This window comes from Molothrus ater, chromosome 2 (genome assembly GCF_012460135.2).
Source record: "Molothrus ater isolate BHLD 08-10-18 breed brown headed cowbird chromosome 2, BPBGC_Mater_1.1, whole genome shotgun sequence".
In the NCBI taxonomy this organism is placed as follows: domain Eukaryota; kingdom Metazoa; phylum Chordata; class Aves; order Passeriformes; family Icteridae; genus Molothrus; species Molothrus ater.
The window spans coordinates 81,412,427-81,439,344 of record NC_050479.2 but is presented as its reverse complement, the minus strand read 5'-3'; the positions used below and the strand labels follow the sequence as shown (position 1 = coordinate 81,439,344).

General features: G+C 37.7%; 1 protein-coding gene across 1 annotated transcript in view; it reads right to left on the bottom strand.

Moving 5' to 3' along the window:
* The window catches only part of GRM5 (glutamate metabotropic receptor 5), a 245,485-nt gene that overhangs the window by 20,361 nt on the left and 198,206 nt on the right, over positions 1 to 26,918 (bottom strand). The window contains 3 exon segments of the mRNA XM_036387406.2: positions 8,229 to 9,168; positions 19,638 to 19,764; positions 22,883 to 23,051. Coding sequence (XP_036243299.1) covers positions 8,229 to 9,168; positions 19,638 to 19,764; positions 22,883 to 23,051 — 1,236 coding nt within the window.

Below are 26,918 nucleotides of genomic sequence, written 5' to 3'. Positions count from 1 at the left end.
TCATACTGCCATGCAGAAGTGCCATTGATTATTGAGCACCCAATCTGTGCTTGACACTGTTAACTTATATACAAGCAGTATATTTCACCTGCAATATTCTTTGGTCTTGATATTAAGAAATGATGAAGTATTTAAGTTTCATAGCAGCAGAGTTAAGCTAGCCTTTAGATTAGATAATATGTTTAAAGATTTCTGCATAAATGCTAAAGAATGGAATTTGAAAAATATTTAGTGTTTTTACTGTAGGGGTTGCTTTGATCTACAAACATAATGTATTCTTGAGAATTGATTCTGTGAGATTGGACATGCTATCTTGAAATTGCAGCATATTGCACTGAATATTTTGAAAAAGTCTCTGCTTATTGTGTGAGATTTCCCCATTTATGTAGTGGCTAAAATAAATTGTTTATTATTAATCATGCCACTTTTTTCATTAAAAAACCCCTAACATTTAAACATTAGTTGCTTATTAGCACAATTTCAGCAAGTAAAATTGCTTTAGGTCAAAACTTACAATTTTTTTCAAGTTCAGCATAATATTTCACTTTTTTAAAAATCTTATTCTAATTAAGCAATCATATGTAATTGTAGCTGGTGAATCAAAATAACATTTTTGTTGGAATGATATACAAAGCATTATACTGGCTCAGGGGAAGATTAGACTGATAGCAAAATATTACCAGTCTTTTTAATTCCCTTGTTCCAAAAAGTTTTTTTCTGAGGTGTTGGAAAAACCATTGTACAGGTTTTTAATACAGTAGAGTCTTACTTATAGAAATGTTCAATATATAATACTGTAGCCAATACTACAGCAGATTAAAATTGCTATATATTATAAACATATATAATGATTATATATTTTAGCAGACATCTGCCTTAAATTTCAGTCACAGTCATGAAAAGATATTTGTCACCAAATACAGCTCTCAGCCAGATGAAATGCCATCTCTTCCATTAGTCTACATCAACATTCAGGATACAAGTACAAATGCCATTCATTGTAATTCATACAGGTGCTCCCTCAGTGGCAGACTGCTCCGTGACTTGGGGGACCTTGGAAGGACGAGGGTGCATGTCCTAGCCTTTTGTTTATCAGATTAATTACAGTGCATCAAATCAATTACAATGCCAGTTTTTATCAAAGTTTGCTGTAGAAAGAAGCAGAAGTTCCTTGGGTAGACAAACCTGGTAGACAGGACTTACATTGTGCATGCTAATGAACATGAGACCACCTGCATGGCTTCTCTGGGTGCTCTCCAGCATGTGTGACAAGGACAGTGGTGATGCAGCATATGGTGGCCTTTATTTCTCACCTGAATTTTGGGAGACAGGCTTGAAGATTAAAAAAAATGTAAAAAGGATAAACACTGCTATTAAAAAATAGAAATTCTTCCTTTCCCCAAATAAATGAGAACTTTTGGGTCCTGTCTTCACTGTTCCTTCCTTTTCCTTTTTGCAGTGCGGGGTAGCAAGACCTCATTTTGGAACCTAAAGCGTATGTTGGTAACAGTAGGCAGGGAACTGTTCACAATGTCATTTAATTTCCAGACTTCAGCTATGATATTTGTTTCAAAATTATGGTAACAGTGTCTTAATAATATAAATAATGCCTAATATTAGGCTTGAAGACATGTGCTCAGTTAATGCAGCTGAAAAAATGATATCAATCAATCAATGAATGAATATTTTAATTAAATTTGAGGGGAAAATTCAAAACAACAGCACTAGCACTGTACACAAAAGCCATTGTAAACAGGTCATTCAAGAGTATAAATTTATTATACAGATGCAATGTTTTAGCAGCAATTTATCAAAAGCTTTCAGTAATACCTTTCACTGAGTTTTATAAAATATTCTTCAGCCATTTCAGAGTATTTGAAGTTTGTCCAAAAAGACACTAAGACTAAATTATTTAGGGAAAAGTGAAGGACTCAAATCATTCAGTAATCTCTCAATCTAAATTTTTGTAGCATATTAGATTAAAATAGCTCTAAATGATCCATTTGGGAACTGATTCATTAATAAATGCAGACTAATCCATCAAAAGGATAATGACTTTCTCTGAAGAGTCAATTTTTTTTTACCCTGCATGCATCAAAATTCAATTTTAGCAAGGCTATGAAGCAAACAAATAGTATCTTGTATCACTATACCTAGATTTCCTTTTTTTAGATAAGAACAATACCTGTTGGGCCAAACCTACACCTCATCTAAATTGTTATCTGCTCTAATTACACTAAGTCATGTAAGAAGCTTAGCCCTCACTTTTTGACCATAAAATCATAATACAGAGACATCAACCACTTTTGGGCAATTTGCAGTCAAGGGTCCCATTAAAGAGCATCTGGAGAAATTAACTTATTTTTTGGTGCACAATGATTTTTCTGTGCCGTATTTCACCCTACAGTAATATGTGGTCCTGTTTTGAACAGCTTTTCTACTTTTCAGTTTCCAAAAGAATTTATTGCATTGAGGTGGGCAATGGCTAAAAGGTCGTCACTGTTAGTAGTTGAAAGATGGTGCAAATCATTTCTAGAATGTAACTTAAGCATTAGTTCTTCCAGTTCACATTCTCTGATAATCTCCCAATTAATTCTCTGTACACACAAGAGCTGTTTAGCAACAATAAAAATCATTTCTAAATTACTTCTTTAGTCTATGAAACTTCGTCCCCGAAGTCTTTTTTTTTTTTTCCATGGTGAAATAAAACTGGAATTGGAAAGCTCTTTTACTGTAAAGGTATTATAACAGTCTGATGTTATAACAACTTTTACTGTAAAGCTATTATAACAGTCTGATGGGTATAAGACAGGTGGGCTAGGACCTCTCCTCTGACACTGACTGACATTAAAAATAATTTTTCTTTTTACCAGGGTAGAAAGTAACTATTTTTCTTCCCAATGCTTTTTTCTTTTTTCTTTTCTCTTTTCCAAACAGTGTTTATTGTATACCAGAACAGAGTGTCTCCACCAAGTTCCAGTAGGAAAGCAACGCATGCTGTCATATATTACAAGCTGCTGATATTCCTCCATACAGCAGTTATGCACTAGTTATGCACTAGTTTTGAGCTCAGTCTTGTGGGTTTACAACCTTTTCTATATTTAGTTTCATGTTTTCCATGTTTCAGTCAGTTCAACTGCCCACAGAAACTGCAGAACCAATGACTTTTATGAAATCTGTGACTGTTAGTCTAGAATTTAGGAAAGTTGTGTTTTGCCTTGTTTTGCCAGGCAATGAACCTGATGGAATGTTAGTCTTAATGTACTGTATGACCAATCAGATCACCAGGAGTATCTCAGACCTTTTATTATGAAAATTTTGAGTATGAACCTATAGGCTGTGTCCTGGAGAAGTCTGGTAAATAAAAAGTTTTTAAAAATTAGTTTGGAAGTGAGATGTGGTGTTCTTTTATCATGGTTCAAAACGTGTCAGAGAAATTGTTCAAGCTGCATATATATGAAGTCAAAACTGGCACTTGCACTATAAAAATGTGTCTCAATAGAATGTGCTGTAGCAGAAACTCAGGATCAGTATCTTTCTCAATGTGTCTGCACATGAGGAATGAGAACCACCTTCAGCTTTCCACAAAAGTCTCTCAGTTTTTCTTGAGCTTCATCTTCTTTACAGGACTAAAAGCTCTGTGTCAAACAACAGGCCTATTTCATATCTCAGGCAAGTTGTTGAGGCATGGGAAATTTGAATCTTTCCCATTTACATTTGAAATCCTCATGCTGATAATACACCCACAAACTCTTAAAAGATTTGATCACAGCTCGATGGCCATGACTTCAAATCTATCTGCTTATTCATATATGTGGCTTTCAGCCAGTGAAGAGTTGATATCTGAATAGTGAGAATTGCATGGCTTGCATCTTGGGGACCTTGGCACGGTGTGTGTAACAGCGACAGAAGTTTATTCTGATGGGGTTTCCCACTTGTCTGGAAAATCAGTGTCTTCCCAGGACCTTCTTTATAATGCAGCATAGCAGTAGTGAAACCTTGAAGTTTTCACATTTTCAATTCTCTTGGTCTTTTTCAGTACTTTGTATGGATTTCATTCATATTCAACATTAGAGATATTGTTTTAAGAAATTCTAATGGAAAAAAAGAGTGGACCTTTTGAGAAACTTAAATTCAGACTTCTGAAAAAGCTTACCCCAAGATTTTGGTGCTGAAATATGGTATGCAGATGCATTATATAATACTTAGACTGGAATATTTCTAACTATGAATGGCAGCTTCTGGACTGATACAAGCACATTTTCTTATTTTTTGGTCCAAAATAGCTCCTGTTAGAATTGTAACAAAATATATATAGTCAATCATAAGCAGGAAAATAGGAAAGGGAAAGGAGAAAACCAGCTGTTCCTTGCAGAAACAGAGCATGCAGTGTGCTAGTAGACACCTGTTTCCAAAATATTTAATTATGGCACAGTTTGGGACTGCCTGATGTCTAATTATACACTAGCTATAGACACTGGTGGTCCAGGACTGAATCCAATTCAGTGGGAAAAAATCTACCTTGCTTACTATGTTTTCTTCATAGGAGAAATGGAATGGCAATTAACAGCATGTGAGCCCAGGCACCTGATGGCTTTTTCTGATGTGGCATTGTAGTGCTTGAGGGGAAGAAACCTGATTCTGGGGTGGATGTGTGAGCATTTTTGTTTAAGTTTAGTAAGATAAAACAAAGTGATGGTGATTTGTATAAGAAAAAAATTGTGGTTCCCCTAATGAAGCACAAGTGAGTTTGGCTCACTAGGACAAGGGATCCCCAGTCCTGATGAAAGCTGTCAGTACTATCACTTCTGCAGATGCACACAGAGCAATGCTCAGTTCTGTAATCATACAGTCCAGGACAAACTTCTTAAGTGGGCAAGACAATACATTAAAAATCAGGTGAGTTTTCTGTTTAGTTTCACAGCCATAACTTATTTTTAAATATTTGGGAAATACTTCATCACATAGTTAATCCGAGTAGAATAAAGTGTCACTGCCACACTGAGTTATTAAGCTTTGGTCTAAAAAAGATTTGTGAGAGAAGTGTCTATGATAAGGTGCAGAAATTTATGTGCATAGTTATTCTGTTGTCTAGTATTGTGCTGTTCACAGCTGTATGGAATAATTAGGCACAAAGCACAGCCAATGTATCTTGAGTATACCTAACATTATCTGGCTGAGCTGGTGATGATTCTTTCCTTTAGAGTGATCATAGCTACCTGCCTAGGTTGTAGATTGAAAGTGCTGCTCAACCTTCTGGCTTAGTTACAGACTAAGAGATGATAATCAGTCTTGTTTTGTTTCAGGAGGGTACTTTTGGCAGGTACTGGACATCTGTAGGCTTCTCTCTTTTGAGAAAAATACTGGTAGGACTTTAAAGAGTTAAATAGCACATATATTTGTGAAAGACAGTATTTAGGGAGGTTTTTAATACTTGGCTGGTTACTCAGAACAGTTTATTACTTGCTTTAAAGGCAAGAAATCTTGCTGTTCTTCAGGTAGTTGTGGGGAGATGAGTGTGAAGCTTGGAAAATGGAGCATGTGTGCCATTTAAAGACACCTTCCAGAAGACATAAACAACTAGTGGTTAATTTTTTGTGCGAAATCCAAGGTAATGATAATAAAAAGCCAAGAGGAGCTTTTGAACATCTGCACTATTATCCAGGTCAGGGTAACATGACTGAGACCCTTTGATGTACAGTCCTGACTAGAAGTATCATAATAGCAGCTCTTGTAGCAGAAATATACAGCCTTTATCTTGCATGGAATAGTGAGTTATCTGAGAGTGAGGAGAGGATAAATTAGCCCTGTACTTTTGGCCCTTGCAAAAAGGCTGTGTAGCATATGTGACAATAATTCCTGGTACCTCAAGGCAAGATTTACTCAATGTACTTTTGGCCTTCCTAGTCACTATGAAACCAACTGGTAAGATGACTGGAATCAGAAATTCCAGATGCCTCTCTACACCAGTTATAGGGCTTTGACTCCAGCTCTGTAGTACTCTCCTTTGTGAAGTCACTTCTGATAATGTCAGGTTTGTTAACCTCACCTTAAATGAGGGCAGAATATCTTTTGGTAAGTACTGCTGAATCACAATAGTCTACATGAAATGGTTTTCATTTCACTGGGCAATGAATAGTTTTACTCTCTCCTTCTACATATTTCAGTATGTGAAGATTCATTCCAACACACAACCACAGCTTGCCTGGGTTTTCTTAATTGAAGAACACCCCATGCAAAAAGTCATTTAGGACTGTAACAGATGCATTGCTTTATTTAGGCAAAAGCAGTCTTGTTATCTGTCATTTTGTGGCTGATGTGAAAGCTCTGAATGGAGTGTTGGCATTATCTGTTTGACAATGATTTGATGCAATGCTACACTGTGCTATAAATTAGTGTCAAGAAGCAAAATGCTAATGATGAAGGCCCCTCTATGCACTGGTGACTTAAATAGCATATTTCTTTTAAATTCAACAGTGACTCACTCTCTTTTAAATAAAACCCCTCTGAGCTATTTAAATGATGCCATGAAGTTCTAGTGCATATTTCTTTTGATTCTGAATACTTTGGTGTTTACTTGAATAACTTTCAAAATAATCTTTTGAGCATTGTACTAATACCTTGAAACCTATTGCTTTGTGTAACCAGATTTTTTTTTCAAAGAAATATTTAGTTATCAAGTAAAAGGGTGGAACTCTGTTTGCTCATTTTCTACACTAAATGGAATTGAAGCTGACAGTGGTTTTCTGTACTTTCTTGGAGATTATACCAGACCTAGGTGAAGTCCTGAGCACCATTTTAAATGTACTTATCACCTTTTAGGACTCTCTCATGTAATTGAATTGGTATTGACTAGAGAGAATTTCCCAGGTTTGATGGAATCATTTTGCTCTTGGATGCCTTGACCCTTCAGGCACACACTAACTGAGCCCTACTAAATTCAGCGGCACCATCACAGCTTAATTGGCTGAGGATTCAGATGCATGAATTAGGAGGATCTTCTTTGCTCCAGTTTTGTGCATTGATGAACGCTGCTGATGACATATAAGTTTTTCTCCAAGTTTCAAATGCAAAGTACAAGTTCTTTTTATCCAGGGAAATATGTCAATGTATCAGCTTTCTGCTGCTATTCTCATCCCTACATACACATACTGGGCACTCTCAAAGCTCTTTTGGATTGAAGTAATTCCCAAGACAGTCACTTCCAGGCTAGACATACATAGCTGAGGAATGACAAAATTTGTGTCATTTGCTTCTTTGCAGTCTCATATCAACAGATTTTTTTTGCTAATGCCTGCAGTTAAATAACCTAAATCATTCTCATAGCATCCATACCAAAAGTAAAAGGATCAAAGGATGAAAATCAACTACTGGGCAAGTACACAGTGCAGGTTCTGTTTATGGAGCAGGGCAGTTTTCACTCCAGAGCTCTCCTTTCTATTTAGTGTTCACTTAAGATAATTTTTATACATTGAACATAAAGTTGTCTTCATGATTGCTGAATTCAAATAATATATTAGGAAGAAACAAAGAAATATAAGGGAGTATCTGTTCAATGGCAGGGAAGGTAGACAGAGCGGGGCCCATGAGCAGCTGAATTTGTCAGCATTAGGAAAATGTTTACAAAAAAAGGTAAGGAAGAGAAGATAGGTGAGGAGAAAAAGAAAGAAATTAGGAAGAGATAGTATAAGAAAGGAAAATCAAGGGAACAGGAGATAAAAGGTGTAACAGAAGAGCCATACATAGCAAATCCTCAGATCCCTTAGAGTGGCTGCTCAAGATGACTCTTGTGTTTAACACTCCACCTCGATTATGGAACTCTAGCAGCAACCCTGTTGTCTTACTATTGTCACTAGAGGCAACATACAGACACTAAGATGTTCATTTAAGGGAAAGAGATAATAAATGGGTCCATTCAGGACAAGGGATTGAGTTGTATTTCTTCTCTTGGGTTTTTTTACTCCCTCAATCTTGTTTTTCTCCCTAGATTCATACACAGTTGTCACACCCAGCACTTCCAACTTTGTTTTCCCATTGCTTTGTCAATAGTTTTTGCACAGCATTTTGACTAAATCAAATCCAAAACTTGGAGATGTGGGACAGAGGACTCACTCCACTCCCAGTGCAGAGGCAAAGGAAATTAGCACACTTCCCTTTGTCCTTCCACTCTTAGTAACTCTCAGAAGATGACAATTGCTTCCCCAAACTCCCACATTAGAAAACTTTACCTAAGCGTTTCCCCAGATGATCCCCTTCTTTTCCACAGGTTCACCAGGCTGCTGGAGCGGCTGGCGGCTGAAGAGGACTTTCCATCGCCTACGTGCATGCGGACTACTGTTGACGTGGTGAACGCACTGCGCACATTCCTCTCTGGCTTGGCGAGGATGATGTACACCTTGGGCACAAACATGCAGCCAAGGGCCACCGTGGCACTCAGACTCACTGAGAAACACATGGTGATTATCTTGTAATTGCTTCCAAAATATATTGGCACAAAAGCCAGCCAAATGATGCAGGTGGTATACATGGTGAAGGCAATATATTTTGCTTCGTTGAAATTAGCTGGGACGTTTCTTGTCTTAAATGCGTAAAAGGTGCAGCTCAAAATTAATAACCCATTATATCCAAGGGGAGTCACAACACCCAAGTTGGTGGTGTTACAAATCAGGTAGACCTCTCGGATGCTTGGGTAATCATGCATTATGTCTGGTGGCTCCATTATAAAGAGGGCAACTATGATACCTAACTGTATACATATCAAGATAAATGCAATAACCAGCTGGGCGCAGGCACTCATAAACCTAGGTTTCTTTGTACAGATTTTCTTCTTGCTTCCAGCCAGGATTCTTGCAATGCGGTTGGTTTTAGTTACAAGAGCAGAATAGCTCATAGCCGGTGAGAGGCCGATGCCAATTCGCTGAAGGTAACAGTAAATCTGTTGAGGTTTTGCAATCAGACAGAAAGTGCACAAGTAACCCAGGCAGATGCCAGCCAGAATGATGTAGCAAAGTTCTCGGCTGGATGATTTGACCACTGGAGTGTCACGGTACATTATGAACACGATTGTAACAAACAGTGTGGCCAACAGACCCAGGCATGCAAAAACTACAGCTGCAATTGGTTCGGGATCGCCCCATCTGAGATACTGGACTGGGATGAGGTCACAACCTGCAGAAAAAGAAAAAGAGAAAGGTAAACTGAAGTATGTAGATGTGTGATTCTTTAATGGTAGTTAGAGGTTTTCCTGGTATTTCTCTTTTTTGTTTTTGAGGAAGCTGTCATTGTGTGGAGTGTAGGCTCAGATTGTGTTAAAATAATGTCAGTATAATGGCACAATAAGTACATTTCAATGACAGCTTTTTTCAGTAGTACACTTTATCTGGAATAGAACATGACCAGGCTGATTAAGATAAGTCACCTCTTACAGTGCAAATTTGCTCTTTAAATTCTATGAAATATAGGAATTTGTGAACAGATTTCTGCAGCAAGTTGCACTACTTCAGTATAAAGTGCTTCAGAGTTTTCTGCATGCTATTTGCACATAAAGGACTAGATGTCAATCCTACTAATTATACTGTACACCATGAAGGATATTGGTATTTGCTTAATGATTGTGGAGAGAAATCTTGCAAATTCTGACTGTCAAAAAAAAGAGAAAGTTTCTCAGATTTGCTACCTTTTTCTAACAAAAATTTTCTAGAATTGGAGTTTTAAGTAATAGGTAATTTGGAATCGCACACTGTACTTACTTCTTTTTCTGACATTCATCCTTCTGAAATTTCTGAAAAATTAAAACCTAATCTAACTTGTGAAATAAAATTGAAGTAAATAAATTAGCAACAAAGCTGAATTAGCAGTGTATCCCATTTAAGGACACTTGTTTTTCAGTTTTGTATAGGTTTTAGTAAATCATTCTCTGCACTTTGGTCATAGCAAGTCAAAAAGGCTTTTAATTCTACAGTGAACAGATCAACAGACAGGAGTAAAAAACTCAGAAAACTTATTGCTGGCATCCCTTCTTCTTCCCTCCTTTGTGTATGCACTGTCAAGACTGGATAGATATTTTTGCATTCTGGCCAGTCTATGGTCTCTTCCAGGATTTCTAGGCAAACATAGTTGTTTTGTTGCTGACTGCAGCCATAAGCATCCATCCTTGCATTTTATTTCCAAAAAACTGAATCTCCTGTTCAGGTCCTTTGACCTTGCTTGTTTTCATGACTTTCACGCAAGATGCAGATGGGTTCTGTGTCCTGTGGCACCAGAGTATATCATACCAGTGACTACCAGCAAAAGAATTGTTCTCTACTTCCCATCAGCAGGTGATACACCAGCACTTCCTGGGAAGCAGGGCTTCAGTAAATGTAGCAGTTTCTCCAGAACAAAAATGTCAAAACGAAAAATACACACAACCACACCTTTCTCTTAGGTTTTATCGCTGAGCAGACATCATATGGTACAGGATATCCTTTTGGTCAGTTTGGGTCAGCTGTCCTGGCTGTGCCCCCTCACAAGATCTTGCTCATACCCGGCATACTGCTGAGGGAGGAATGTTGAAGTGATAGCCTGGAAAAATGACTGCTGTGTTATCAACGTGTCTCTAGCTACCACTGCAAAGCCCAGCACTGTGAGGGCTGCTATGGGGAAAATGAACTCCTTCTCAGCTGGACCCAGTAATAACAAAGGGGAGGATCTTGATGTTCTGGAGTGTAACTTCCTGAAAAGAGTGACATTGCCAGCCGGGGCAGGATAGCAGGGAGTGGATGATGGAATGGAAAAAATGCATTTCTCCATTACATGTGTCTCTCCTATACATGTGTTAAGCTTGGTTGCAAAATCTAAATTAATTCAAAATATTGTGGTTTTTGTAATCATGTTGCTGTCTCCTGGTTATGTCATGTAGGGGAGTGTCATTCTGACTTGTGGCTTGTGACAAGGCACTTCACCCTGTGAAGATGGAGTGCCATGTGCTCACATCTGCATTTTCTGCAGTCAGGGTAGTTAGGACTGTCTGCTGGATATTTGGATGCCAAGAAATTTCAATTAATTAGGCAACCTGGCATCTCAATGTGTTGATGAGCAGGAGTAAATGTAGATATCATGACTATAATTTGGGAATTTCTACATGGGAAATCTATTGTATGCTTTTTCCCATATTTTATGTTGGGTTTAGAGTTTTCCAAATGTGCCACTAACATTCTTAGTGGCAAAAATCATGAAACAGTATGGTTAGATATTAGGCCTAACTCCTTTCTTCTCCAAATCTTTGCATTCTGTATGCCTACAGAAATAATATTTTTGAAGATATAATACCTTCAGTCAGGTGGCAAAAGTACAAGGCAGATACTTCTGTGTTCTTGAAGAGTGGAAAACTCAGTAGGACTGGGGTCAATGAGTCTTGACATTAGTGCATTAAAGTATACAAATTTGCAGTCACTTTATTGTAAGACAGTTGGGCTCCTTACTGAATACAGATTAATTTCCTATCCATACTTGCCTGCTTTGATGTGAAAAGTTTTCTCTTGCATTAATAAAATTATTACCACATCTAAACATACAAAAGACATTAAATTTTCATGAAACATTTTCACTGCACTGGTTGATAATGCCTTTTTAACTCTTGCTGGTTTTATGGGTTTTCTTATATAGTATTAAGCGTGAGGGAGACATTGTATTTCTTTCTGACTTTTTCAATTTTAAAGTAGCACAGTAATCACATCATAAAAATCAGCATTTTACACAAGTGAGAGTACGGGAAAAGGGTGAAAACAAGAAGGAATCCTCTCTTGTGTGCAGCTATCCTATTGTCGGTTTTTCCCCAGGAAGTTTTATAAATCAGTGACTTCCAAATCTATTTCTGATTTTAGCAAGATTTAACTAATATTTTGTGGAAAGAAATAGTTTCCAGCTTATAACACTGCTACATATTCTTGACAGGAGATTTGAAGAGAAAAGGTCTTTATCTGGCAGCTGGCCTTTGCATGCAGACAATTATATAGGGGCTAAATTTTTGCCTCATTTCTAACTTTGTAACAGAGGTGAATCATAACCAAATGTTTCTCATTAGTTTCAGACTATTTCATGCCCTCCTTGCTTTATTACTCTTTTTTACATTTTCTTGATGAAATACCTGAGAAAAGAGTTGAAAACTTGTCATATTTTTCCCATCACTGAGTATACTTTACAAGGAGATTGCTAAACTTGGCAATGATTTATTTCTCAATTAAGATTTAAAGACTGGATCATCTTCATGAAACAATGATTAGTGAAGTTTTCATATAATAATTTTGCAGGTAATGGTTTCTGTCAATTCCACTTTTCAGAGAAGGACAACTAGATCAAGTAAAAGAAAGATGGGAAAACAGCACTGTGAGTATTCGTGTTAGATTGATGACCTGGACAATACCAAGACAAAAGCTGAAAAATGGTACCACAAAAAGAACTCATTCTTGTCAATGGCCATGACAATGCCCCACAGCCTATCTCTTACACTTTGTCAACATCTCCAAGCACCTGGAAAATTTTCTCTCCTAGCTGGCTCAGAAACAGGTAGAAGAAAGCCAGTAGTCTTGTCCTATGGTGCCCAGTCTTGTCCCGTGGTACCTTAGCATGCTGAGGCACTAAGGTGGTCTGTGGCTTGTGGAAAGGCTCTTTGGACCCAGTCCAATTTGGAGCAGGTGTTGAGTTGTTCTGTGTTTAAGGGTGCTTGGAGTTCAGCAAAATTGGCATAAAACTGTAATTATGCTCTGCTGGCCAGAAAGATAACCAGTGTGGAGCAAGACACCAGATACACATGTGAATAGCAAGATGAGCAGATAGAAATAAATCAGAATTCCATTTAACATGCTAGGGAAAGGTTTCCTTGAAGGACCCCCAAAAATCACCAAGAAAATACAGATAAGGATGTCTAAGGATCTTCTGAGAAAAAAAGTAGTTTTTGATATTTTGGAAAAGCCTCTAGCTACTTCATGGATAGACCAAATTTTGCCACGAACAAGGAGAAGAAATGCTCTTGAAGGCCTGACCACTGCCATAGGAAAATTAGTAGGTCTATTAGTATACTGTCCTCTTTCTGTAGAGGAAAATTTGTACCTTATTTCTGATCTTTCATATTACATTAAAATTAGTTCATCTGGAAGAAGAGTTTACAGATATAAAGCATTATATTATAGACCATATTTTCTGTGGATTTGATTCTTAGCATGGTTTTAATTTGTTATTACAACCTTGACACCTAGAAGATGCCTTCAGCATCCGTAAAACTGCATTAGCTTAGCACTGAGAAATCCCTTCCTTGGCAACCAATATAAAATACAGAACTAAACTATTTTCAAAGGTAAAGTTGACAGAATAGGGATTGTGAGTAAGATTGAGACTGAAAAGTGAAGGTAATTCAATAACTTCTCTTAAGTTAACATCATGAACTAAAGCTCACTGAATCTGCACGTGGAGAATAAAACTGGAAGAAAATTGCTCCTAGTTTAGTAAGTTCTAAATATTTTTTAGTTGGATTTGGCATCCTGGTCAGCAAGTTTGACCTGTTAAAATAGACTTGGTTTCCTTGGTAATTTTTCAGACATCCTTCCAAGATTATCAGAAGTCCAGATTTCAAGGTTGAAATGCAAACAACAATGTAACCACATTTTAATAATGAATGTGTCTTCATATGGTATCTAACACTAATTATTCAAAGTCTATTTATGTTATGAAATCAAATATTTTATATCAAGGCTTCTAAATTTTTCTCTTGTTATTTAGCACTAATTATTCAAAGTCTATTTATGTTATGAAATTAAATATTTTATATCAATGCTTCTAAATTTTTCTCTTTTTATAGTTCCAAAAGATGGGAGAGGGATCTCTTGATTAGTTATTTAGGCTTCCACATATATGGAAAGTTGAGATGCAAAACCGTCAGCATCAGAATAAAAATTTCCATAAAGCTGATGGGGTAGCTTTTATAATTTGTTTATTTTTTCAACCCCAACATTATCCAAACAGAGGATTACACTCTCCGAAGTCCTGGGGGACATATCAGGCCCCTGACCTTCACATGGAATCGGGACCATCTGAAGGGAGAGAGGACATTAACATGTCAGAACTTTGCTCTGGTGCTATAGTAAATTACTGTAGTCACCAATCATTTGCCCTACTCTGGTGGGACCTTTTGAACTTGTTACAAAAGCAGCTGCATGCTGCAGCACCCAGACTGGCACTCGTTACTGAAACTATCAGCAAAGGTGGCTTTGCACAGGCAACAGAGGCAGCTGATGACTGGGCATGTGTGTATCCTGACACCTCTGCAGGACAGGATTTGGGGCTGCTCACATCTTAAACCATGAAAGCTGGAGCACCTGCAGCTCAGGCACTTGACTCCCCAGTAACTGGAATATGTGGATTTAGCTGTGTATTGCAGTAAGAGGTAAAGCCATGAATCTTAGAATAGCACATTAAAGTTACTTTGCAACCATATGGGAAATTATTCCTTAATTACACAAGTATGCAGAATGACGGGAACAACTGATGAATTACAACAATCAGGTCTATCCTTATGCCAGCTCTACTGGTTTGATTTAAGTTTCACTAGAAAGTGCTGGCTCTGTGTGTTGTAAATGTTTTGTTCCAAATGCAAACTTTCCATAACATAAGGCACAATTACAAGTGGATCCTTCTGGCTTTGTTGGTGAGTTCCTCTTCATCCAGCCAGGGAGACTCCAAGTGCTGCTTGTTGAGCTCACAATATTGAATGAGCTCACTTGAGCCAGAAGTGCTGTGTGGCTCATGTTGGACTGGAAGCTGAAGTTCACACTCTTATCTGGAACAAGCAATTGGGGAAAGAAAAGTGTGCAAACCCAGAACCAAGGGAGCAGAAAATGAGACCCTGGTCATAATATTGCCAGCTGAACCCTTAACTCATCCACATACACCTTTTCCAAGAGGAATAGAGTGAAAGTGACTTATGGCAATGGTTACATTTCCTTTGGAGTAAGAAATAAAAAGGAAAGAGAAATAAGGGGCACAGAAAACAGGACATCTCTGCTGATGTGCATTTAGAACTCTAGAAATAACCACATGAAAATTGTGTTCTCCTACCCTCAGCCTCAATTATAGCCTTAACAATTATGATCAAAAAGCAAGGTCCTAGTAATATTTCAGCAGAAAAATCAATGTCAGCACAGACTAGATTGTGTTCTGACCTGCGTCAGACAATTGCTGAAATCACCCATGGCTGCAACATTTTTGCAAGAGGGAATACAAGAAAGCAGCCTGATGGGAGCAAGCAGTTACCTTTTGAAAATATTTCAGGCAAGAGATGAATCACCTTCTGCTTGAGTGAGGGGCAGAATCCAGTCTTATGAGACAACTGAGGCTCAGACCCTACCACACACATTTTTCAGTCTTTTTCATCCAAGGGTTTTTTGGATAAACCGTCTCTTATCTGTCACTTCCAGATGGGCAGTAAAATCACCCTGTTATCCTGGCTTTACTGTACTTTATTTGGTGAAAGCATTTTTGTGGCTATAGAAAAAAATAAATATTTCTGATATATATTCTCATCCTTGAATGGCAAAGAAAACATTTCAAGAGGTGTAAATAGTTAAGCTCCTATTTCCATGGGAATCTAATTAAGAAAATCAAATAGTCAGCATATTTGGAATACACAGAGACTGAGAAAAATGTCAATATAAACTGAAAATAATCCAATTGTCACTGAAATTAATATAATCTAATTTTCTTGCCATTCCTGAAGTCACTAGACAAAACTTTGGTTTTTGTATTGTTGTATGCTGTCCTTGAATGTCAGAAAGACAGAATAATTGCTTCTTTCTCACCTCAAAAGGTCCTTAAATGTTACTGGTAACTGAAGCAAGATGCTCCTACATACACTGGAAAAGCTCTGAGATATTGAACAAAATTTATTTGGTCTTTTTAGAGCACCATTTTTGAATGGAGAAGGTCACATCCTCAGATTCTCCTAAAGCTTCTGAAAAATCAGCATTAGTGTTGGTCATCAGCACTAAGAAAATTCCTCCACCTGTATCTAAATTTGTGTGGCACGTATTTCTCTTCCACCTGCTGTGAATAGAATGCAAAGAAGAGTTCTGAGGAAGAGAGAAGTGACTGGCTTATACTTTGGACTTAAACCACTGAGTTCCTCCTGCTGTAGCTGAGTCTGTGGCTCAGCCATGCTGGCCACATTAGTGTGTAAATTGGTGCTGTATTGGATGGATGCTGCCAACACAACACATGGGGACTTAGAGGGGCTACAGCAGACTGGGAAGCATAACTTGATAACAGGCCAGGAGGAAGAAGATTACTTCTGGTACATGTTGGGATAGTACATATAAATCTTAAGAAAAGGAAGCAACTTACTAGGTTTCTGTCCAAGGAGGAGCCTGATCCCTGGGGAATTTTGCATGCAAAAGCAATCTGAAATTTGTGACATAATAAAATATGGGCAGTTAACATTCTCTTTCTCGCCTCACCTTCACTTCTAGGTGGAGACATTTTCCAGTAACTGGTTTAATCAGGAGAAACTCTTGTTCCCGCTTACCTTTTCCACTACTTTTGGATTCTCTGTGCCTTTCTGTACTTCAGCACTTCTATGTCTTTTTTTGTTCTGAGAATAACTTTGTTTTCCTACAGATATTACAACCCTTCTGTCTTTTGCCTGCTGTATCTGAATTCTGATATTCCAAAGGAGGCTGAAAAAGTGCATTAATCTGTCTTCCTTTCTGTCAGTAACACCCCTGCCATTACGTGTTTTTATTTAGTAAACTTTGTTGTACAAAACTGATGCTGATCATTGAGCATAAGAAAGATGTAAGCAGTGTTTTGTTATGTGAGCCAAGAAAGGATTCCAAATAAGTTTTTATCCAAGGTCAGATCTCTGGCAAACAGTGAGGTGCAGCTCCATGTTGAAAGCAATTTCAGGTGTGTGGCTGATAAATTTACAGGACTCTCATCGGAAGGTGATCATGCAGGGAAGACTTATTCTAATGAGGTTTCGTATGTGTAGCCTTGTGGAGCTGACATTCCCTAGGAAATGGCTTTATCAAGCAGCAAAGCAACTCAGTATGCTGCAGTATCAGATGTAGGGACATTTCAAGGAGATTGCTGTATACTTTAATAAACAAAGGAAATTTCCTTGCCAGAATAAAAAATACACCAACTTCTCCTTACTTTTAATGCACATTTATTACTAAATCCTATGTTTTAAAACAAGATTGAGAGGTAGTTTTTTTATAAGCGCAAAAGTTGGCGCTAGGAATCTGATCATTAAAAATAGAGCTCATTTTTTCATATGGGTGCACTGGCAATAGATTTCTTAAAATCCCTTTGTGATACAAAGTTAAATAAGACAAGACACAACCATCACGCTGATAATGAGCTGGGTGAGCACTAGGCAGCTCTGGAGTTGTGAGATGGGTGTCCTATTACTAGGAGGGCACATTCCACTAGCTGTGCTCAGGGAGACCAAAGAGGGCTTGGTTTCCAAATAGGGCCTGCCAAATTTGTGCCTGGCTGAGGAACAAGTATTAGATCTCCTAAGGAATATTGCTTGGCACTGATGTCAAGGGTTCCTTTGTCTACAGATTGATTTTGGTCCCCATAAAGGCATAAAATGCATGTCTGAAACCAGACAAATGGTTTGCAAAATGTAATTTTACAAACAAACACAAAATGTTTGCTCATGTACTGCAAAAATCTATTGGCTTGAATAAAAATACAACTGATTTCCTTAAAAACAATCACTGATAGGTGGAAAACTCAACCTATGAAAGCTTTTGAGGGGCCAATCCATCTTACTTTTCCATTGTGAGGGCAAAGTGAGACTTTCAGAAGGCAAACCCTCCCAGGAGACCATAACACCAAGTCATTGAACAAGGAACAATGTTCAGTGACATGGTGAACCATGCTTGAACCATAGACATTTGTATGTCCTGGGGATCTAGCTCAAAGCACAGAGCCTGAGGGTCAGCCTGGGGCCTGGTGACTCCACTTTGCCTTACATGTGGTGCTTAGTGTCTAATTACACAAACTTCACCAAGTCAGTGGACAGTTCCTTCCCACCACTGGTTCTCTGGCTTCTCTGTTGGCACTTGGAACAAATACCCTCCTAACTGACTTGCAGCAGTTCCTTTTTTAGCTGATCTATGATGGGTAAATACTCATCTGAGCAAGGGCCTGGGTGGGGATATACAATATCTCAGACAAAATCCCTGGAGGCTGAAGAGCTGACCAGTTACACTAGTTGGCCTTCATGAGCTGACCAGCCTGGTGCAGTAATATCTGGGGCCTGCAACGTGGCCTTTGGAAGCTTCTGAGAAGTGTACCCCACATTGTAAATGCACCCTCAATACTCTGTTTTTGGGGACACACGCAGCCTATTCTCCTTTTCTCCCCTTCACCATTCTCCTGACACAAGAAATCTTTCCCTGGGAGAAGAAGACTTTGCTGGCTGGTTGCTGGTTGCCCAGGGAGGCAGAACTGGGGGAGCAGGGCTACGGGAACATAGATGCAGCAGAACTGGAAAGTCCATTTTACTGCTAGTCCAGTTTCTCAGTTGAAAGATTTTTTTTCTTAGGGAAAGGGTCATGTTTGACATTTTCTGAAAACTACCACATCAGTTCAATGGTTAAATAATATTCTTGCAATAATTTGGTAGCCAAGCTCATTTATCACAGCAATGCAACAGTCCTTAAACAGGAAAGGCTTAACTTTCTAAATAAAAATGTGCCTAGAGGCCAAGCCTTGTGTTACACTCTCCCACTTACATAAATTCATGCATCAAACTGCATTTTCCTTTGTCTTTCCTCGCACCTCAAAGTGCTTCCCCTCATCTGTAGAAACTATATGCAAATCAGGTCTGTGACTTCTTCTAGAAAAAAAAAACAACCTGTGTTTTCTCCCCTTGTCTATATAAAGCCTGGCACAGTGAGAACATGATCCCTGAACAGTGTTTTGAAGTGGTTTGTGCTCCGAGCATTTGAATACTTGAATTCTGTTTCTTAGTCATAAAGAAGAGGGGCTGTGGGATACAATGTTGAAGTAATTTATCTCCAGAGAAGCCTAACTGGTATTCTGCAAGAGCACAGAGGTCTATGCCAAGGATGAGCACTGTGTTCCAGAAGACTCTGATGAACAAAGTACTACTGCAAACCAAAGTCTGTTTGGAGAACTCGAGCTTTTAGCAGCAGTAACTGCAGCAACTAAATAAAAACTTTGTCAGATTAAAAAAGAAGGTAGTGTAGTATTCCTTTGCTTGAGGGGGATAATAAAACTCCTAAATTCAATATTTCTTAATAATTTCTTTGATAAGCATTTATTTTCTGTATCGGAAGGGTAAGATCTGTATTATCAGCTAGAGGTTAGGACAGGACTGAATACAAAACCAGGACTTATTTTTTATTTCAAGATCTAGTAGTTCAGGTCTTTAGAAAGGAGTTGAACTATGTGAATAATTCCTGGATCAGGTTCAGGAGATAAATATCAGCTTCAGTTCAAATTCTAGCTTCATCCCCATGTTCCCTCTGACCAAAATCATCCTCATACTCACCTGTATCTGCCAGTTGTTTCTTCAGCTCATTAGATGAGCACTTTCATTGACAACACAAGCACAACCTCAACTCATTTACCTGTGAGGTCCTCGTTGGGCCAGGAGCCAAGATGGCAGGCTTTGCATGTGTATTCATCAGAGACATATTCATTTTCTTTACAAGGAGTGCAGGTCCAACAGCAACTCACTTCTCCTTTACGGATCACCTGAGACAAAAATTGACATTTATTTTAGCAGCATAAACACACATATGTGCTCACCCAGTTGCTAATTTAATTTTTAATGTATTTTTTTTCTAATAGAAGAGTTTTTGAAATTTAATTATTGCTTTTCATTATATGTTTTCAAAGACAAAATGTGACAAAAGTTCTTAGTTCTCCCATCGTGTAGGTACCAAAAGAAAGAATCCACCAATGCCAGAGAAGTATAAGTGGAGGTACAGGATGACAAAAAAGATGAGGTTTTTTTCCTCTTTTAAAATTTGCAAAGCTCCATACATGTCAATGTGCTTACAGAAGTCAGTCCATGATAGTGAAGACACATAATTCACTCCAAGGTAGTCCATACAGAGAAACATGTCAACAGTACTGTGTCCCTACGTGTTGGTTACCCAAAGACTGTTGGGTGCTTATTTTTCATCCAATAGTGAGTGATTTATTAAAAACTTATTTTTCCAGAGAGCAAACTGAACATGCTTTTTCCAGAATTATTTAATTACTGCATTTCTAGTTATCATTTAAAGGTGAGAATCTTATCTTTCTCCATTCTAACATCTGACCTGATTACTCATTTCATAATTTACTACCAAATGTTATTGCATGCTTAGGATTGAAATGCAGATTTTTAAAGACCCTTATTTATCATCTCTGGGAACATCTGTGCTTCTTGTCAATATGATTTTCTTTTGAAATAAAGTATTCCCAGTTTCTCTCCTCTTCCCAAACAGTTTACAAATACTCCCAATTATAGCATAAGAAATAGGTTGACTTTTTTTTATCTTTTGCAATGATGAATTCAGAAAGTGTATTTAAAGGCAAATAACTTTATTGCAATTTCAATTAAAAAACCAAACATGTAAAGGAGCATAATAAAAAAGAATAGGATTGCACTTTGTAATGCTGCAGTGAAAAACATATTCTATTAACTAATTTTCATCACCAATATGGAGACTTGAAAAACTTCAAGTTTTTGTGGTTTGGTTGGTTTTGTTTTGCTTTGTTTTTAATTGTAGAGTGTGAAAAGAAAAACAACAAAACTCCAAAACAGTTAAATTGATGGAAAGGCTAGAAGACCTTAAGTGATTTATTCTTGAAAAATTGAGACTAGAACTACTTGCAAAACAAAATATCTGTCCTCCAGAATAAATCAAATTTTGGGATTTCTTTCATTTTTAAATAGAATGAAAAGTTGAAAAAATGATTTTTTTTTTAATTTGGGAAAATCAATTTTTAGAAAGCTTGTACTAATTTTAAGGTACATATTTTGATTACCTTGACACATTATAAAATCCATCATTTTATTTTTATAAAATAGTCAAGAAAATTAAATGGAAAAATGAAAACCTTATGTTATTATTAAACACCTAAAATTCAATATGAACAATTAATTTACCCTTTTCTGTGTAACTTTCTGGTCAATGAAGATCTTCTGTAAAATACTTGGAATTTGACGAATCAATCAGGACACTGGGACACTGATAATTTCTTAGCTAGAACTACCAGAGAAGGATTATGTATCCTCCTCTAGAAATCAAGATAATTGTTCCTCAAGACTCAGAGTAAAGTCAAATTTTGTGTTAAATTTCTTAGCCAGCAATTTATTCATCCTTTTATTTTTCATTTCCTGCATAATTCTTTGTTGTATCATTTAACTCTGTTATTTTTTCTGTCCCTTTTAAGAGAAATAATAATCTTTAAAAAAATATTATTTTCCTTTCCCCTTGTCATCTGTACAATCCTTTAAACCTGTATTTATTTAAATAATCATATGTCCACACTCTTTCAAATATATAGAGTTGGGTTGCATTTGGGTTTTATCAGATCCTGTGGTTGGATTCCCCAACTCTAGCTGAATGTTGGATAGCATTACATTCAATGTTTTAAATCCCTAACCCCATAATAACTCAGTCACAGAGAAGTTTGCAGGAAAACCACCACAGAGCTTGGTAGGGTCAAGGTCCCACCATCATCTGTGAAGACCATGAAGATAAAGACTGTCAGGTAAACTCTGAGATTTATGATCAATAACGAAATGAGGAGCAAACAGAACATTTCCAACACTGGGCTTCATGCATATATCTAAGTGTGTGATGACTTGGCTTTGTAATGAAGGATCGTCTTGAGAGAATCCCGGGGAGCATGGGCAGAAGGTAGAAGGTGACTGTGTTAATGAAGATCACAAGATACTTCCCTTCAGCTGTGTTGTGACAACAGATCACAAAGGAGCTCAGAGCCACACAGTTCTGAAGAAGTTAGCTGTTTGTCCATCTCTGTCCTCCCTGTGTGTGACTATGCCTGGAGCAGGCTAACAGACCCAAGTTCGGTGACTGTGGGAGTAACCCACACATGCATTAATGTGTCTGCAGAAGGTGTGTTCTTGTCAGAACCAACTGTCCTGTCTGGGTGTCTTTTACTGTCAATGAAGAGAAAGAAGTCATTCTACACCAAGCCTGATCTTAACTGTTTTTATGACTCCTCATCTGGAATAGCATATTATTCATAAGTCTGACATAATTCCTTATGTTTACACTGAAGACAAATACAATCAGTCTGATGAAACTCACTTAAATGACTCTGCCAAAGACTAATTAGTGACTAAAACAGGGTGACCGTGTCCTAAAATTCTGTAAAACTCAGGCTAAAGAGATTAATTTCGTATTGCAGAGACTGGTCATGCTCCCACCAGCCCTTCTCTGCAGCTGCTTCCCAATTTTCAGTCATGCTGTTTTAACACATGAGAAAATTGAGCCTCCAGTGAGACTTGTCAGAAATCACACCTGATTTTTTTTTACAGATGAACATGCCCATCTCCTCATTCCACTGGCTTTTATATAAATGACTGCAGGGTAAGCTACGGACTTGCAGTATTTTAACTATTCTGCAGGAAGCATCATGGGCAACAGTCCACAGATAGAGGAGTCACGAAAATGGCAGCTTATTAAAATAGCAAGATGATTATGATAAGAGTAAGAATTAAATACATACATCTGTACATTTTAATTTAAGTGTGGGATACTATCTCCATGTAGAAGTCAAGAAAAAACTTGCTTTCAAATTTCAAGGCTGTGCATACTGCAAGACTGAAGCAAATGAAGAAAATATTTACCTTTATCTGGCCTTTTTCACAGGGTTCACTGCACACAGATCTGATGATATTACTTTTCTCTGCCCATATTTCGTCATCGTCCATTTTCAGCTCACCATTGTCCCAGCTGCCAACATTGATATAATCAAAGTAGTCCTTCCCCATTTGTTTAAAATTCATGATTTCATATCTTTGGAAACAGAAAGGAGAGACATAGCTGAGTTGAGGAGAACATAATGAAATATTTCAAATTAAAGGAATACCATACAGTCAAAAATCAAGCATGTTGAAATTAAGAAGAAAAAATTTAAATAATTATGAGTACAATACCCTTGAGTATCTCACAATAGTTTCTGTGATATCATAATCTTGCTTTTCCTTTGTATGTTAAGTTGGTGGGTTGGGGTGTTTTCTTTGTTTGCTTTTTATTGTGTTATGTTTTGGGTTTATTGCTGGGAGGTTTTTGGGGTTTTTTTTCCATCACCCTAAAAACTGAACACTCTTGGGTTAAGTTACTCTGTTTTTGGGAACGACTATTTATTTAAAGAAAACAATGAAATTAGTCAAACAGAATTAAATCTGTGCAGCTTCCAGTCCTGGAAGCCAATTGCAGATGGAGCTCCAGTTCCCACTATAGCAGATCTCAAGTAATCCAAACCTATAATGCCAATTCTTAACATTATGTCTTCCTCATTGTTTGCAAGTGCTTCTTCCCCTCTTGCGGGAAGAAGATGATAGATAAACTCTTAAAATGGGGTAGAAGCAACCTCCGTATGATCAAAGGAAAGTTCTTGTGCTCTAAGACTGCAAGATGAAATTTGGTGTGGCACCCAGAAAGGAATCAGGCATCACTCTTAAGGCACAGAGTCCAGGAATCTTTCTTTTTTTTTTTTTCTTTCCCTTTTCTCTTCTCCAACATTGCATCAGTAAATGCTGGTCTTTCCAATCTATATAATCATTTTTATGTAATTCCTTGGTGATTGAAAGACATTTCATTCCTTGTAAAATATGGTGTGGAAGAGAAAAAGTACTCATGACTCAGTCCTAGGCTGCTTTTGGGTCAAAGATGGAGCTCATCAGAGTTTTCAGTTTCATGTTCCTCTTCCTCCTACTTTCTCTTCAGTTCCCACATTCCTGAAGAAAGTCTGTGGAGCCACATAGTGCTCACTTTCTCCTACAGCTGAACACCAGCCCACCTTTTTGCCATACAGGCCTCCTGTTCTTTGAGCACTATTTTATAAGGCGTGTTTGCAAAGTTGGGCAGCTCCTGAAGAAATTGTTCCATGCTTTTCTTTGCCTTTTCTTTAGTGGAGTTAGAATCGATATGTCTAAGCAATATGAAATTTACTGAAGGCAAACAAGAAAACAATGTAGACCAAGAAGGTTATGAACCTCTTGACTTTAATAAGCTGTTGCATAAACAAGGAGACATCTTTTTCCTGTCAGTCAGCACCAAATTAGTCCTGAAGGTGAAGCCTATAGACAGAGTTGCATTAAGAGTGGTATTGTAAGAGTGTAATTTATGAAGTTCAATGCACAAATGAGGAAAATAACCTGCTCATTAAATCAAACAATCTCTCTAGTAAGATACCCTGCTGGGTTTAGATGGAGTAATTTTCTCTTAACAGTATCTGGTATAGGTTTGTGTTTTGGATTTATGCTGTAAACAGTTTATAATATAGAGATGTTTTTGCTATTGCTGAGCAGGATTTGTACGGAGCCAAGGCCTTTTTGCACTGTCAAGTTGGCAAGGAGGCTGGGATAAAGTAGAGGGAAGAAGGAGGAAGGAGGTGATGTTTGAAGCTCTGGCTTTTGTCTTCCCAAGTCATCATTATGTATGATGGGGCCCTGTCTTCTTTGAGATGGATGAACACCTGCCTACCTAGGAAGAAATGAAAGAATTTCTTGGGTTGGTTTGCTTTGCTTGTATGGATGGCTTTTGCTTTTCTTGTTAAACTGCCTTTATCTCAACCCATGAGTTTTCTAGCTCCCGCTCTTTCAGTTCTCTCCCTGATTCTATTGATGCAGGACTGAGGAAGCATCTGCAAGGTACTTGGTTTCTGGCTGGGATTAAACCATGACAGATACACTGATATCTCTCTTTAATTTTGAGGAAACACTTCTAAGATGGACAAGCAGTAGCCACACTATATCTAACAGCAGTATTTTTCCTGTGCTGATGTAAAAAAAAAAACCAAACAAAAACACAGGAAAACTGTTTTATAATATTGTCCGTCTATTGATCGATTAAGATGCTTTGCATCATAAAAAATTCTGTCACAGTGGGGAAACTATGGTACAGCAGGGATTCAATGCCAAAATCACACACAGGGCAGGATCAGGACTGCAAGCAGCCTCTAAAAGGAAATGAAAGTGGAGTCTGACTGAATGGACAATGTGATATAACACACATTATAATGTTCTTGAATCTTTACAGAGAAGAAGAAATAAGCACATGTAGAATGAAAAAGTTGTTATACTTCTACATTTTGAAATATTTCACTTTCCATATTTTATAAAGAAGGAAATGTCCACAGCTTCAACAATGATCTCAAGGTTGGAGATATGAATTCCAGACTGACACAAAATAGTTGAATCCAGATAACACAAACACAAACCCAAAGAAACCGACTTGTGCACATGGTTATAAACTAACTTTTTTCTGAGGTTCACAGCCATAGTAACAGTTTGTCATGGATTAAAGAGACTAACCAAAAAGTTAGCACAGAAGCCACAGTAGAGCCATTATTCAACAATGTCAGACACTCAACACACCCATGAGTATAACTTTGTTAAAGCTTTCAGTTTAGGGTTTCATGGACAGACTAACAAAAGTGCTGCCAGTGTTTGACAGGCCACAGAACCTAAACAAATGATCCTCTCCAGTAGTAGTTCCATGCATACATCACAAGGGAAATACTGGAAAGGAACCTAACAAATTTAATACAGTATTGCCTTAATAAGTCTTGTCTCTCTTCTCTGTGGAGAGCAGCATTGATGAATGGGTAGAAATAGCCAGATTCAGTAAGCCCATTGCTACAGTGAAGGCTCATGAGTCACTGGTTCCCTGGAGGTTCCTTGAGATAATACAGGGACAGTTTGTCACTTTAGGATAGGAGGGACCAGATGGTACAATAGCACATTTCCAGCAGTGCTCTAATCACAGTGCAAAATACTTGTTTCAAAACAGAAGTGCCACGATGTTGCTAGGAATACACATTCTGCTGGTAGCACAGTCAAAACATCAGCATCTTTTTCATGCCTGTTCTTCCCTCCTCAATTTCTTCTTTAGAGTTTTGATAGTATTTAAAGATAATTGTTATCTTCCTGAGCAATCATGGCTTCCATACTCTTTGTTTTTATTTCCATGTCTCCTGACTCACATAAAACAGGCCCTACACTAGACTGCTTAAAACTCAACATACACATAAAGGACTTTGAAATAGGGTCAGGATTCAAAACATCTTGTAGGATTAATAATCTGTTATATAATAGCAAAACCTTTTTTCTATACATTAAAATCCTGAGTTATCGAGGTCAGAAAGGCTTTTTATGTTCTGATTTTCTGCTTAACACCACCACCACAGTATAGCTGTGAGGATTTAAATTCCTGTTTTACAAAGTGAAGATGGAGTTATCAGTGCAAGGAACCAGGGCAGATGAGTTGTTCCAGTATGACTGCACTATCTCCAAGCTCTTGCAAATAGCGTTTGACAATGCTTAAAAGACTATATTCTACTCAAATCCTGGAAATTAGAAATGGAGCTTCCTATAAAGTCTTCTTAATCATGAAAGAGTACATTTTGACTCAATGTTGTCTGACTTAAGCACATAGACTGGCTTTAATGATGTGATTATTGTTGACAAATAACTATGATTCAAAAGAAAACAAATTCTGGTACCACTTTGTAACCACTCGCAGTTCATTAGTTTGAGTAGACACAAATACCACACAAATCTAGGGAAGCTGGACCTTCTTAAAGTTGGGCTATCCTGAGGTACACATTCCACATAGTGTCCCCATGCTCTTCAGGGAAATACTTATGTCCAATTGTGA